The sequence below is a fragment of the Taudactylus pleione genome, unplaced genomic scaffold, assembly GCF_031769625.1.
Source record: "Taudactylus pleione unplaced genomic scaffold, aTauple2 ptg000016l, whole genome shotgun sequence".
NCBI classification, from domain to species: Eukaryota; Metazoa; Chordata; class Amphibia; order Anura; family Myobatrachidae; genus Taudactylus; species Taudactylus pleione.
The window spans coordinates 14,544,638-14,557,894 of record NW_028284418.1 but is presented as its reverse complement, the minus strand read 5'-3'; the positions used below and the strand labels follow the sequence as shown (position 1 = coordinate 14,557,894).

Sequence of the window (13,257 nt, the reverse complement as noted above, 5' to 3'; positions counted from 1 at the left end):
GGGCGTCTTGTTGCTGGGCTGGTGACAGCAGGTGGGGCGTCTTGTTGCTGGGCTGGTGACAGCAGGTGGGGCGTCTTGTTGCTGGGCTGGTGACAGCAGGTGGGGCGTCTTGTTGCTGGGCTGGTGACAGCAGGTGGGGCGTCTTGTTGCTGGGCTGGTGACAGCAGGTGGGGCGTCTTGTTGCTGGGCTGGTGACAGCAGGTGGGGCGTCTTGTTGCTGGGCTGGTGACAGCAGGTGGGGCGTCTTGTTGCTGGGCTGGTGACAGCAGGTGGGGCGTCTTGTTGCTGGGCTGGTGACAGCAGGTGGGGCGTCTTGTTGCTGGGCTGGTGACAGCAGGTGGGGCGTCTTGTTGCTGGGCTGGTGACAGCAGGTGGGGCGTCTTGTTGCTGGGCTGGTGACAGCAGGTGGGGCGTCTTGTTGCTGGGCTGGTGACAGCAGGTGGGGCGTCTTGTTGCTGGGCTGGTGACAGCAGGTGGGGCGTCTTGTTGCTGGGCTGGTGACAGCAGGTGGGGCGTCTTGTTGCTGGGCTGGTGACAGCAGGTGGGGCGTCTTGTTGCTGGGCTGGTGACAGCAGGTGGGGCGTCTTGTTGCTGGGCTGGTGACAGCAGGTGGGGCGTCTTGTTGCTGGGCTGGTGACAGCAGGTGGGGCGTCTTGTTGCTGGGCTGGTGACAGCAGGTGGGGCGTCTTGTTGCTGGGCTGGTGACAGCAGGTGGGGCGTCTTGTTGCTGGGCTGGTGACAGCAGGTGGGGCGTCTTGTTGCTGGGCTGGTGACAGCAGGTGGGGCGTCTTGTTGCTGGGCTGGTGACAGCAGGTGGGGCGTCTTGTTGCTGGGCTGGTGACAGCAGGTGGGGCGTCTTGTTGCTGGGCTGGTGACAGCAGGTGGGGCGTCTTGTTGCTGGGCTGGTGACAGCAGGTGGGGCGTCTTGTTGCTGGGCTGGTGACAGCAGGTGGGGCGTCTTGTTGCTGGGCTGGTGACAGCAGGTGGGGCGTCTTGTTGCTGGGCTGGTGACAGCAGGTGGGGCGTCTTGTTGCTGGGCTGGTGACAGCAGGTGGGGCGTCTTGTTGCTGGGCTGGTGACAGCAGGTGGGGCGTCTTGTTGCTGGGCTGGTGACAGCAGGTGGGGCGTCTTGTTGCTGGGCTGGTGACAGCAGGTGGGGCGTCTTGTTGCTGGGCTGGTGACAGCAGGTGGGGCGTCTTGTTGCTGGGCTGGTGACAGCAGGTGGGGCGTCTTGTTGCTGGGCTGGTGACAGCAGGTGGGGCGTCTTGTTGCTGGGCTGGTGACAGCAGGTGGGGCGTCTTGTTGCTGGGCTGGTGACAGCAGGTGGGGCGTCTTGTTGCTGGGCTGGTGACAGCAGGTGGGGCGTCTTGTTGCTGGGCTGGTGACAGCAGGTGGGGCGTCTTGTTGCTGGGCTGGTGACAGCAGGTGGGGCGTCTTGTTGCTGGGCTGGTGACAGCAGGTGGGGCGTCTTGTTGCTGGGCTGGTGACAGCAGGTGGGGCGTCTTGTTGCTGGGCTGGTGACAGCAGGTGGGGCGTCTTGTTGCTGGGCTGGTGACAGCAGGTGGGGCGTCTTGTTGCTGGGCTGGTGACAGCAGGTGGGGCGTCTTGTTGCTGGGCTGGTGACAGCAGGTGGGGCGTCTTGTTGCTGGGCTGGTGACAGCAGGTGGGGCGTCTTGTTGCTGGGCTGGTGACAGCAGGTGGGGCGTCTTGTTGCTGGGCTGGTGACAGCAGGTGGGGCGTCTTGTTGCTGGGCTGGTGACAGCAGGTGGGGCGTCTTGTTGCTGGGCTGGTGACAGCAGGTGGGGCGTCTTGTTGCTGGGCTGGTGACAGCAGGTGGGGCGTCTTGTTGCTGGGCTGGTGACAGCAGGTGGGGCGTCTTGTTGCTGGGCTGGTGACAGCAGGTGGGGCGTCTTGTTGCTGGGCTGGTGACAGCAGGTGGGGCGTCTTGTTGCTGGGCTGGTGACAGCAGGTGGGGCGTCTTGTTGCTGGGCTGGTGACAGCAGGTGGGGCGTCTTGTTGCTGGGCTGGTGACAGCAGGTGGGGCGTCTTGTTGCTGGGCTGGTGACAGCAGGTGGGGCGTCTTGTTGCTGGGCTGGTGACAGCAGGTGGGGCGTCTTGTTGCTGGGCTGGTGACAGCAGGTGGGGCGTCTTGTTGCTGGGCTGGTGACAGCAGGTGGGGCGTCTTGTTGCTGGGCTGGTGACAGCAGGTGGGGCGTCTTGTTGCTGGGCTGGTGACAGCAGGTGGGGCGTCTTGTTGCTGGGCTGGTGACAGCAGGTGGGGCGTCTTGTTGCTGGGCTGGTGACAGCAGGTGGGGCGTCTTGTTGCTGGGCTGGTGACAGCAGGTGGGGCGTCTTGTTGCTGGGCTGGTGACAGCAGGTGGGGCGTCTTGTTGCTGGGCTGGTGACAGCAGGTGGGGCGTCTTGTTGCTGGGCTGGTGACAGCAGGTGGGGCGTCTTGTTGCTGGGCTGGTGACAGCAGGTGGGGCGTCTTGTTGCTGGGCTGGTGACAGCAGGTGGGGCGTCTTGTTGCTGGGCTGGTGACAGCAGGTGGGGCGTCTTGTTGCTGGGCTGGTGACAGCAGGTGGGGCGTCTTGTTGCTGGGCTGGTGACAGCAGGTGGGGCGTCTTGTTGCTGGGCTGGTGACAGCAGGTGGGGCGTCTTGTTGCTGGGCTGGTGACAGCAGGTGGGGCGTCTTGTTGCTGGGCTGGTGACAGCAGGTGGGGCGTCTTGTTGCTGGGCTGGTGACAGCAGGTGGGGCGTCTTGTTGCTGGGCTGGTGACAGCAGGTGGGGCGTCTTGTTGCTGGGCTGGTGACAGCAGGTGGGGCGTCTTGTTGCTGGGCTGGTGACAGCAGGTGGGGCGTCTTGTTGCTGGGCTGGTGACAGCAGGTGGGGCGTCTTGTTGCTGGGCTGGTGACAGCAGGTGGGGCGTCTTGTTGCTGGGCTGGTGACAGCAGGTGGGGCGTCTTGTTGCTGGGCTGGTGACAGCAGGTGGGGCGTCTTGTTGCTGGGCTGGTGACAGCAGGTGGGGCGTCTTGTTGCTGGGCTGGTGACAGCAGGTGGGGCGTCTTGTTGCTGGGCTGGTGACAGCAGGTGGGGCGTCTTGTTGCTGGGCTGGTGACAGCAGGTGGGGCGTCTTGTTGCTGGGCTGGTGACAGCAGGTGGGGCGTCTTGTTGCTGGGCTGGTGACAGCAGGTGGGGCGTCTTGTTGCTGGGCTGGTGACAGCAGGTGGGGCGTCTTGTTGCTGGGCTGGTGACAGCAGGTGGGGCGTCTTGTTGCTGGGCTGGTGACAGCAGGTGGGGCGTCTTGTTGCTGGGCTGGTGACAGCAGGTGGGGCGTCTTGTTGCTGGGCTGGTGACAGCAGGTGGGGCGTCTTGTTGCTGGGCTGGTGACAGCAGGTGGGGCGTCTTGTTGCTGGGCTGGTGACAGCAGGTGGGGCGTCTTGTTGCTGGGCTGGTGACAGCAGGTGGGGCGTCTTGTTGCTGGGCTGGTGACAGCAGGTGGGGCGTCTTGTTGCTGGGCTGGTGACAGCAGGTGGGGCGTCTTGTTGCTGGGCTGGTGACAGCAGGTGGGGCGTCTTGTTGCTGGGCTGGTGACAGCAGGTGGGGCGTCTTGTTGCTGGGCTGGTGACAGCAGGTGGGGCGTCTTGTTGCTGGGCTGGTGACAGCAGGTGGGGCGTCTTGTTGCTGGGCTGGTGACAGCAGGTGGGGCGTCTTGTTGCTGGGCTGGTGACAGCAGGTGGGGCGTCTTGTTGCTGGGCTGGTGACAGCAGGTGGGGCGTCTTGTTGCTGGGCTGGTGACAGCAGGTGGGGCGTCTTGTTGCTGGGCTGGTGACAGCAGGTGGGGCGTCTTGTTGCTGGGCTGGTGACAGCAGGTGGGGCGTCTTGTTGCTGGGCTGGTGACAGCAGGTGGGGCGTCTTGTTGCTGGGCTGGTGACAGCAGGTGGGGCGTCTTGTTGCTGGGCTGGTGACAGCAGGTGGGGCGTCTTGTTGCTGGGCTGGTGACAGCAGGTGGGGCGTCTTGTTGCTGGGCTGGTGACAGCAGGTGGGGCGTCTTGTTGCTGGGCTGGTGACAGCAGGTGGGGCGTCTTGTTGCTGGGCTGGTGACAGCAGGTGGGGCGTCTTGTTGCTGGGCTGGTGACAGCAGGTGGGGCGTCTTGTTGCTGGGCTGGTGACAGCAGGTGGGGCGTCTTGTTGCTGGGCTGGTGACAGCAGGTGGGGCGTCTTGTTGCTGGGCTGGTGACAGCAGGTGGGGCGTCTTGTTGCTGGGCTGGTGACAGCAGGTGGGGCGTCTTGTTGCTGGGCTGGTGACAGCAGGTGGGGCGTCTTGTTGCTGGGCTGGTGACAGCAGGTGGGGCGTCTTGTTGCTGGGCTGGTGACAGCAGGTGGGGCGTCTTGTTGCTGGGCTGGTGACAGCAGGTGGGGCGTCTTGTTGCTGGGCTGGTGACAGCAGGTGGGGCGTCTTGTTGCTGGGCTGGTGACAGCAGGTGGGGCGTCTTGTTGCTGGGCTGGTGACAGCAGGTGGGGCGTCTTGTTGCTGGGCTGGTGACAGCAGGTGGGGCGTCTTGTTGCTGGGCTGGTGACAGCAGGTGGGGCGTCTTGTTGCTGGGCTGGTGACAGCAGGTGGGGCGTCTTGTTGCTGGGCTGGTGACAGCAGGTGGGGCGTCTTGTTGCTGGGCTGGTGACAGCAGGTGGGGCGTCTTGTTGCTGGGCTGGTGACAGCAGGTGGGGCGTCTTGTTGCTGGGCTGGTGACAGCAGGTGGGGCGTCTTGTTGCTGGGCTGGTGACAGCAGGTGGGGCGTCTTGTTGCTGGGCTGGTGACAGCAGGTGGGGCGTCTTGTTGCTGGGCTGGTGACAGCAGGTGGGGCGTCTTGTTGCTGGGCTGGTGACAGCAGGTGGGGCGTCTTGTTGCTGGGCTGGTGACAGCAGGTGGGGCGTCTTGTTGCTGGGCTGGTGACAGCAGGTGGGGCGTCTTGTTGCTGGGCTGGTGACAGCAGGTGGGGCGTCTTGTTGCTGGGCTGGTGACAGCAGGTGGGGCGTCTTGTTGCTGGGCTGGTGACAGCAGGTGGGGCGTCTTGTTGCTGGGCTGGTGACAGCAGGTGGGGCGTCTTGTTGCTGGGCTGGTGACAGCAGGTGGGGCGTCTTGTTGCTGGGCTGGTGACAGCAGGTGGGGCGTCTTGTTGCTGGGCTGGTGACAGCAGGTGGGGCGTCTTGTTGCTGGGCTGGTGACAGCAGGTGGGGCGTCTTGTTGCTGGGCTGGTGACAGCAGGTGGGGCGTCTTGTTGCTGGGCTGGTGACAGCAGGTGGGGCGTCTTGTTGCTGGGCTGGAGACAGCAGGTGGGGCGTCTTGTTGCTGGGCTGGAGACAGCAGGTGGGGCGTCTTGTTGCTGGGCTGGAGACAGCAGGTGGGGCGTCTTGTTGCTGGGCTGGAGACAGCAGGTGGGGCGTCTTGTTGCTGGGCTGGAGACAGCAGGTGGGGTGGCTTGTTGCTGGGCTGGTGACAGAGAGTAGGACTTTGGGGCTGATTCAGAGTTAGGAGTAAGAGCAAAAATTAGTAATTTAAACCATGTTGCAATGCAAAGGATGTAAATGCATTTGTTTTTGCATGCAGGGAAAATACTGGCTGCTTTTGTATGTAATAAATACTGAGCAGTTTTGTTTTTACACTTTAAATTAAGAATTCGTCTGGGACACTCCTAAATTTTTAAATCTCTCTGCACATTCTAAATGTGCCCCACTTACAGTGCGACATGGTTTGGCCAAGGTGGAAATTGCTGCTACTATTCCTTATCAGGCCTGTTTTGTTTGGTAAGTGAAAGCTACAGAAAATGTGTAAGGTGAGGGGCACTTATCACCTATCCAACTTCTCCTTCAGTGTCTGCAATGCCGGAGATGACTGACCCGAGCCCATCTAAGAGGGCTGAAGGATGAAGATCTCCTGCATTGGGCTGACCAAGTTCTTCTTCCTACTGTCTGTGTCAGTCTGTGTTGTCGTCTTCTTACTCCTTCCTTGGGGCCAGTATGGTTTACCAAAACCTCACCCAGCACCCGTCTGTAACCTAACCCATGCCAGCAGCTATTGTGAGCCTCAGTGGGGGAAAAATGGCAATCTTGAGCAAGGACATAATCAAAGTGACCATTTTCAAGAATTGGAGAGCTACAGTGTGGATGCAGGACCCGTTCGAGGCCATGGACAAAGAGACAGCCTTCACGTAAGGCTGTCTCTTCAGGAAGAAGATGTATTTATTGCAGTAAAAACCACAAAGAAATACCACAAGAGCCGCCTGGATGTTCTTCTGCAAACCTGGATCTCCCAAGCAAAGGAGCAGGTGGGAAACAGATGGATTATAGAACATTGGAAAGGACTGAGATTAAAGTTTGATCATAGATAGATAATTAAAACACTACTAATCCTACTACAGTTGTTCCATTATACTCTCCCATAACAATAGTCCCAAAAGCAATTACCCCGTAGTTACCTGGTGTAGGTCATAAACTAATAATTGGGATAGAAGGATGTCACAAAAAATAACAGTTGATGTTTGTGAAGGAAAGTCAAATACTAAACTGCGTAGGTGGTGGCAGGTGAAGCATCAGTACTGTCCTGATGGCATCACCAAGGAGGTACATGAACTCCACTTGTGTCGTGTTGCAGTATCACATTCATCCCTTTTCGTTTTAAATTGTTTGTCAATAGATTATAGATTTCGTTTAAAATTTCTGTATAAGTGGCTAATGCAGAAACTGCTCCATAATAAATGTTGTGTCATTTTGTATTCATTATTGTAAATAAAAATCTTTGTGTCCTAACCAGACTTTCATATTCACGGATTGGGAAGACCAAGAACTGCGCCAGAAAATAGGTAAGTTATAGGATAAAAAGGTTCTTTCCTTTCTTATGCTGGGTACACGTTAGATGATATTTCAGTTGATCCGAAGGATCTGTCTGACATCGTCTAATATGTACGCTCTGTGTCGCTCTATGCCGGGCATTGCATGCCCCCACAGCGTTGTCCATCGCATCTTCAGGTCTGCCCTATATGCAGCTTAGTCTGAAGATGCGACTGATGACCCCCATGCAGCAAAATGCAGCAGGGGCCAGCATATCAGGCGGTCAGGCACTGGATCCTATAATGTGTACTGGCCGCCTGATAGGTCGGCCCGTTGGGTGGTGGGTCATCAGTCGCATCGCTGGATACACACATTGTTTAATGACAGTAGAATGTGTATCTAATTTAATAATTAACTGTATATACATTGTAATTATTTCATTAAAAGCATTATTTTTGATTATTGTATATATTCAGACTTCTTTGTATTTTCTTCTATTTGCAGGGAATCACATGGTGAACACCAATTGCTCTGCAGTACACACCCGCCAAGCTCTGTGTTGTAAGATGGCTGTGGAATATGACAAGTTTGTCCTGTCCGCCAAAAAGTGAGAATTACTGTTACTGTTTTGTGTAATGCCTTAATGTATTGGTTTAAAGCCAGAATTTAGAAAACATGCCCATTGGTCTCCCTTGTCTGTGTAAAGTGTCAGTTTGTATATACACAAAAAGAAGAAATACAAGTGCACAACTCTAAATTAGCTGAAAAAAAATATATATATATACAGTCGGGTCCATAAATATTGGGACATTGACAGAATTTTCAGATTTTGGCCTCTATTCACCACCACAATGGTTTTGAAATGAAACAAACAAGATGTGCTTTAACTACAGACTTTCAGATTTAATTTGAGGGTAATTACATCCAAATCAGGTGAACGGTGTAGGAATTACAACAGTTTAAATATGTGCCTCCCACTTTTTAAGGGGCCAAAAGTAATGGGACTATCAACTCAAAAGCTATTTCATGGACAGGTGTGGGCTATTCCCTCGTTATTTCATTATCAATTAAGCAGGTAAAAGGTCTGGAGTTGATTCTAGGTGTGACATTTGCATTTGGAATCCGTTGCTGTCGACTCTCAATATGAGATCCAAAGAGCTGTCACTATCAGTGAAGCAAGCCATCATTAGGCTGAAAAATCAAAACAAACCCATCAGAGAGATAGCAAAAACATTAGGTGTGGCCAAATCAACTGTTTGGAACATTCTTAAAAAGAAAGAACGCATTGGAGAGCACAGCAACACCAAACGACCCGGAAGACCACGGAAAACAGCTGTGGTGGATGACAAAATAATTATTTCCCTGGTGAAGAAAAACCCCTTCCAAAAGTTGGACAAATCAAGAATACTCTCCAGGAGGTAGATGTATATGTGTCAAAGTCAACAATCAAGAGAAGACTTCACAAGAGTGAATATAGAGGGTTCACCACAAGATGCAAACCATTGGTGAGCCACAAAAACAGGAAGACCAGATTAGAGTTTGCCAAACAACATGTAAAAAAGCCATTACAGTTCTGGAACAACATTCTGTGGACAGATGAGACAAAGATCAACTTGTACCAGAGTGCTGGGAAGAGAAGAGAAGGAAAGGAACTACTCATGATCCTCATCAGTGAAGCATGGTGGTGGTAGTGTCATGGCGTGGGTATGTATGGCTGCCAATGGAACTGGTTCCCTTGTATTTATTGATGATGTGACTGCTGACAAAAGCAGCAGAATGAATTCTGAAGTGTTTCGGGCAATATTATATGCTCATATTCAGTCAAATACTTCAGAACTCATTGGACGGCGCTTCACAGTGCAGATGGACAATGACCCGAAGCATACTGCATAAGCAACCAAAGAGTTTTTTAAGGCTAAAAAGTGGAATGTTATGCAATGGCCAAGTCAATCCCCTGACCTGAATCCGATTGAGCATGCATTTCACTTGATGAAGACAAAACTGAAGGGAAAAAGTCCCAAGAACAAGCAGGAACTGAAGACATTTGCAGTAGAGGCCTGGCAGAGCATCACCAGGGATGAAACCCAGCGTCTGGTGATGTCTATGCGTTCCAGACTTCAGGCTGTAATTGCCTGCAAGGATTTGCAACAAAGTATTAAAAAGTGAAAGTTAGATTTAGGATTGTTTAGTTTGTCCCATTACTTTTGGCCCCTTAAAAAGTGGGAGGCACATATAGAAACCGTTGTAATTCCTACACCGTTCACCTGATTTGGATGTAATTACCCTCAAATTAAACCTGAAAGTCTGCAGTTAAATCACATCTTGTTTGTTTCATTTCAAAACCATTGTGGTAGTGAATAGAGGCCAAAATCTGAAAATTCTGTCAATGTCCCAATATTTATGGACCTGACTGTATATATCTATCTATATGCAGGAAAACATGCTTTTCAAATCTAAGTTTACTATGAACAACTGTTATTTTGTTTTCTATTTACTTTCATTCATGAGAATTCACCCTGCCAGAGATGCAATAGTTTCTCTTCCATAGAAGGAGTTTTTTAGTTTCTAATACAAGTTCTGAAGTCACAGAAAAAGTGTTTGATCTAAATTTAAAAAGTATAGTACTATTTTGATTTAAATTGTCAACACTGGGACATAAGCCAACAAAGCTGTGGCAGGTGAATTTTTAAAACCGTTGAAGGGTACTGCGGTTATTAGCATAGGACTACTCAGGAGGGGCATGTATTGGGTTTTGGGTGTGTGGGATTTTTTTTTTAAACTTTTAGCGGATACAGTTCTTTACCACTTGCCACTGTTTTGGAACACAGTGGTAAAGTTACCAGAGAGAGAACCCGCACGCTGTCTCAGCGGGGCACCGTGCTGGAGGGCAGGTTGCTTTCTGCCCTTCAGAAATAAGGCAGGGCGCAGCGCAGCGCCCCGCTGAAACAGCCTAGCGTGAACGCTAGTATTACCTACTGTATATGTGTTGTATGACAATCGGATACCTTACATCTTATTTGAAGATAATTTCAATTAGTGTTATGTTTATTTTATTCTATCTTGTCTTTTAGAACATACCCATTAATATGGTTGTATAGTTGCCAACTGCCTGTAATCACTATTCTTATTTTCATGTCTTTATAAATGAATATATTGCACATATATTAAAAGGTCCGCAAAAATGTCTTGATGGGTGATTCGGGTTAAATACGGGAGAAAGATGGTCAGAATTGGTGTGTTACAATCCTAATGTGTATTAGTCATATATTTAAATGACCATGAAATCCTGTGTTACCTTGTGACTGCAGACAGCCCATGCTCGCTTTTCCTGCCTTATCATCAATATATACAGCAGTCGTTCTCAACTCTGTCCTCAGGACACCACACAGGCCACATCTTCCAGTTCACCCAGCAGGTGCACAAGTGTATTCATTACTCACTGACACATTTTAAAAGACCCACAGGTGGAGCTAATTATTTCACTTGTGATTCTATGAGGAGACCTGGAAAACATGCACTGTTTGGGGTCCTGAGGACCGAGTTTGAGAACCTGTGATATACAGTGATAGGCTTTCTTTTGTTCTTTTTACATGTACCTGTCGACCTACGCTCTGTAGTTAAAACAATGAATAGAGCAGTGGTTCCCAAACTGTGTGCCGTGGCACCCTGGGATGCCTCGGACCACTTGGCTGGGGTGCCTCAGGATGGTGGTACAGCACCAAATCAAATTATTTATGGTCAATGTAGTGGAAATATGTGGACAAACAGTGTGCAAACCTGTCCACCACCACATAGCTGAACCTAAGGATGACAGGTCAGCTCAATTTACTTCACTTTACTAAAAAAATGTAAGAATTTCTCAAGAAATTTTTGGCTTACGGGTGGCGTGAAAACAATGCTTATACTATAGGGCGCCGTGATTCAAAAAAATGTTGGAACCACTGGAATAGGGAATAATACAACTGTACTTGTGTCTATTAGAAAATGATTTTTACAGGACTGGGAAAGCTACATTAAAAAATAAATAAATTGGATTTTGTACACCTGTAAGAAGTAATATATAACTAATAGGATTAATATATATATATATTAATATACACACTAGTTGGGTATGGGACCTCTGCTGTCAGGATGCCGGCTGTCCGAATACTGACAGCTGGATCCCGACTTCCAGAATCCTGACCCAAAAAGGTAAGCTCCCTACCGCTAACCTTTACCCCTAACCTTCCTACCCCAGTGCCTAACCCTAACCTCAACCCCTAGTTCCTAAACCTAACCTCCCCCTCCCCGCACTCTAAACCTAACCCTCTCCCCTTAGTGCCTAATCCTAACCCTCCCCTAACCCCCGATACTTACCTTTGGGATGCCGGTGGTGAGTATACTGGAGCCGGAATCCTGACTGCTGTTCGGTGCCGGTAATTAGACCGTCGGCCTCCTGTATGTCGGAATGCTGACTACACCCCCATACTTACAGTATATATGCATATCATTTGCCTAAGCATTTTCTAACAGGGCATGGTTTACATATGAAATAAATCTTTTCCTATGTAACCCCCCCTTTACTCTATAGATGGCTTTTAGGAAAATTAAGTGGTATAAACAGAGGCGTTTTAATAGAGGAGGGGGTCCGTGTGCAGCCTTCGTTTGGATCCCCTCCTTTCTGTCAAAGCAGTAGAATTCTCTGAATTAACAGCTCCACCATTTTGTGAGTGACGGCAATCTCAATCTGTGAGCGTGCTGAATCTGCAGTTAACCACACGGTGTGAGGGCATACCATATTTGTATTGCGCAAGGAACACGTCCATTAAGGCGTCGACCTTAATGATCTAAGTTTTGTGAAATTTCAGATCATCTCCAAGAAGCCTTAACAGGACACGTGAAACCGTAAGGTTTTTTTTGTCTATGGAATATATATATATATATATATATATATATATATATAATTTGTTATTTTTTTCATAGACAATATATGTAGGAGAGGAAGAGTAGATTTGTCATTAGTATAGATGTGATAGTGGAGACCAAGAAACATAAATATCAGAAATTGGAAAACGTTATTCTTTGCCAGACTATACTTACAGAAAGTAGATCAAACGGGGTTTACATGGATATGCCCCATCTTGCCCCAGCCTTATCACTCATTCCTGTTGCAGTTCCCTTACACAGAAATAATGGCAACTATCAAGTTATTACCAACTATCCATCACGGTGTAGCTAATTTGTACATTGATTTCCTGACCCTATCCATAACATATATCAATATGCTGAAAGACGAGGCTCAAATTTTGCACCCTCTGTACATGTGTTGTACTTCTGTTTCTTTACTGCTGTAAGCTCATGGAACCATTTCATATTTGTGGGTAGTATTATTCTTTATATACTGTGATCTAGTCTTTTTTTCAGACTGGCAGCATCTTGTTCACTAACAACATGCTGCCAGCGGGAGCACACAGGATTTGGGTAAAATATTGCAAATAATCTGACTAGATTTTCAATTGAGTGGCGTTATGCTTCAAACAAAGTAGTGGATTTCCACAAAACCATTGTTGCATGTAAGTAATCTTAATTCTTTTCTTTGGTAACTTTATTATTACAGGTGGTTCTGTCATTTGGATGATGACAATTATCTGAATGTGCGCAATCTTGTGGACCTGTTGTCTGTATTCCCACACAATGCAGACATCTATGTGGGAAGGCCCAGTCTAGATCATCCTGTGGAAACTGTGGATAGAGTTAAAGGAGATGGTTCGGTGAGTGGGAGGCACCTTACTGTAACTGCTAGAAACTTAAGTATAAGATTCACTGGCAAATTAAAGAATGAGAAAGACTAGCAAGTCTAAAGCGGAGTACACACTACACGATGGTGTACCCAGCCGGCCGGACCACATGATGTAACGACACATCGTGCCGTCCATACACACTGCACGATCCGGTGTACGACGGCATGATGTGAAGTTCCATGCTGCATTTAGCAGCATGGCGTCATTCATTGCATCGTCCCATTTGCTGTGCAGATCAGCAGATGGGACGATGTGATGAATAACCCGCAGACACAAGTTATCGGATGTACAATTTGCGAGATATATTATAATATAAAACTGGGTGCCATGGCTCCCTGGGGTGTCTCAGGGCAGTTGTAATGATGCCTCTGGTTGGTGGTCTGGAACCAAATCAAATTATTTATGATCAGTGTGATAGGCAAAACTAGTGCTTCTGGCTGCCATATCTGAACCTTAGGATATACTGTATACTAGGCACAATTTACTTCATTTAATATTTTTTTTTTGTACATTTTTAAAGATTTTCATCTATTTTTGTGTAAATGAAGTGTAAGCCCCATTAATCATTAATGTAACGCAGGAGATATAACTGATATCTCCTGGTTACAATTCTCCCCAGATAATTTCCACAGTCGCCATACTATAGTA

At 50.5% G+C, this 13,257-nt stretch overlaps 1 protein-coding gene across 3 annotated transcripts in view; it reads left to right on the top strand.

Moving 5' to 3' along the window:
- The window catches only part of RFNG (RFNG O-fucosylpeptide 3-beta-N-acetylglucosaminyltransferase), a 29,033-nt gene that overhangs the window by 863 nt on the left and 14,913 nt on the right, over nt 1-13,257 (top strand). For all 3 annotated transcript variants that reach the window (XM_088474888.1, XM_088474880.1, XM_088474877.1), the window contains exons 2-5: nt 5,874-6,327; nt 6,813-6,861; nt 7,334-7,436; nt 12,426-12,579. In XM_088474888.1, the coding sequence (XP_088331014.1) occupies nt 5,926-6,327; nt 6,813-6,861; nt 7,334-7,436; nt 12,426-12,579 (708 nt within the window). In that variant the 5' untranslated portion in view covers nt 5,874-5,925. The remainder of the gene's footprint in view (nt 1-5,873; nt 6,328-6,812; nt 6,862-7,333; nt 7,437-12,425; nt 12,580-13,257) is intronic.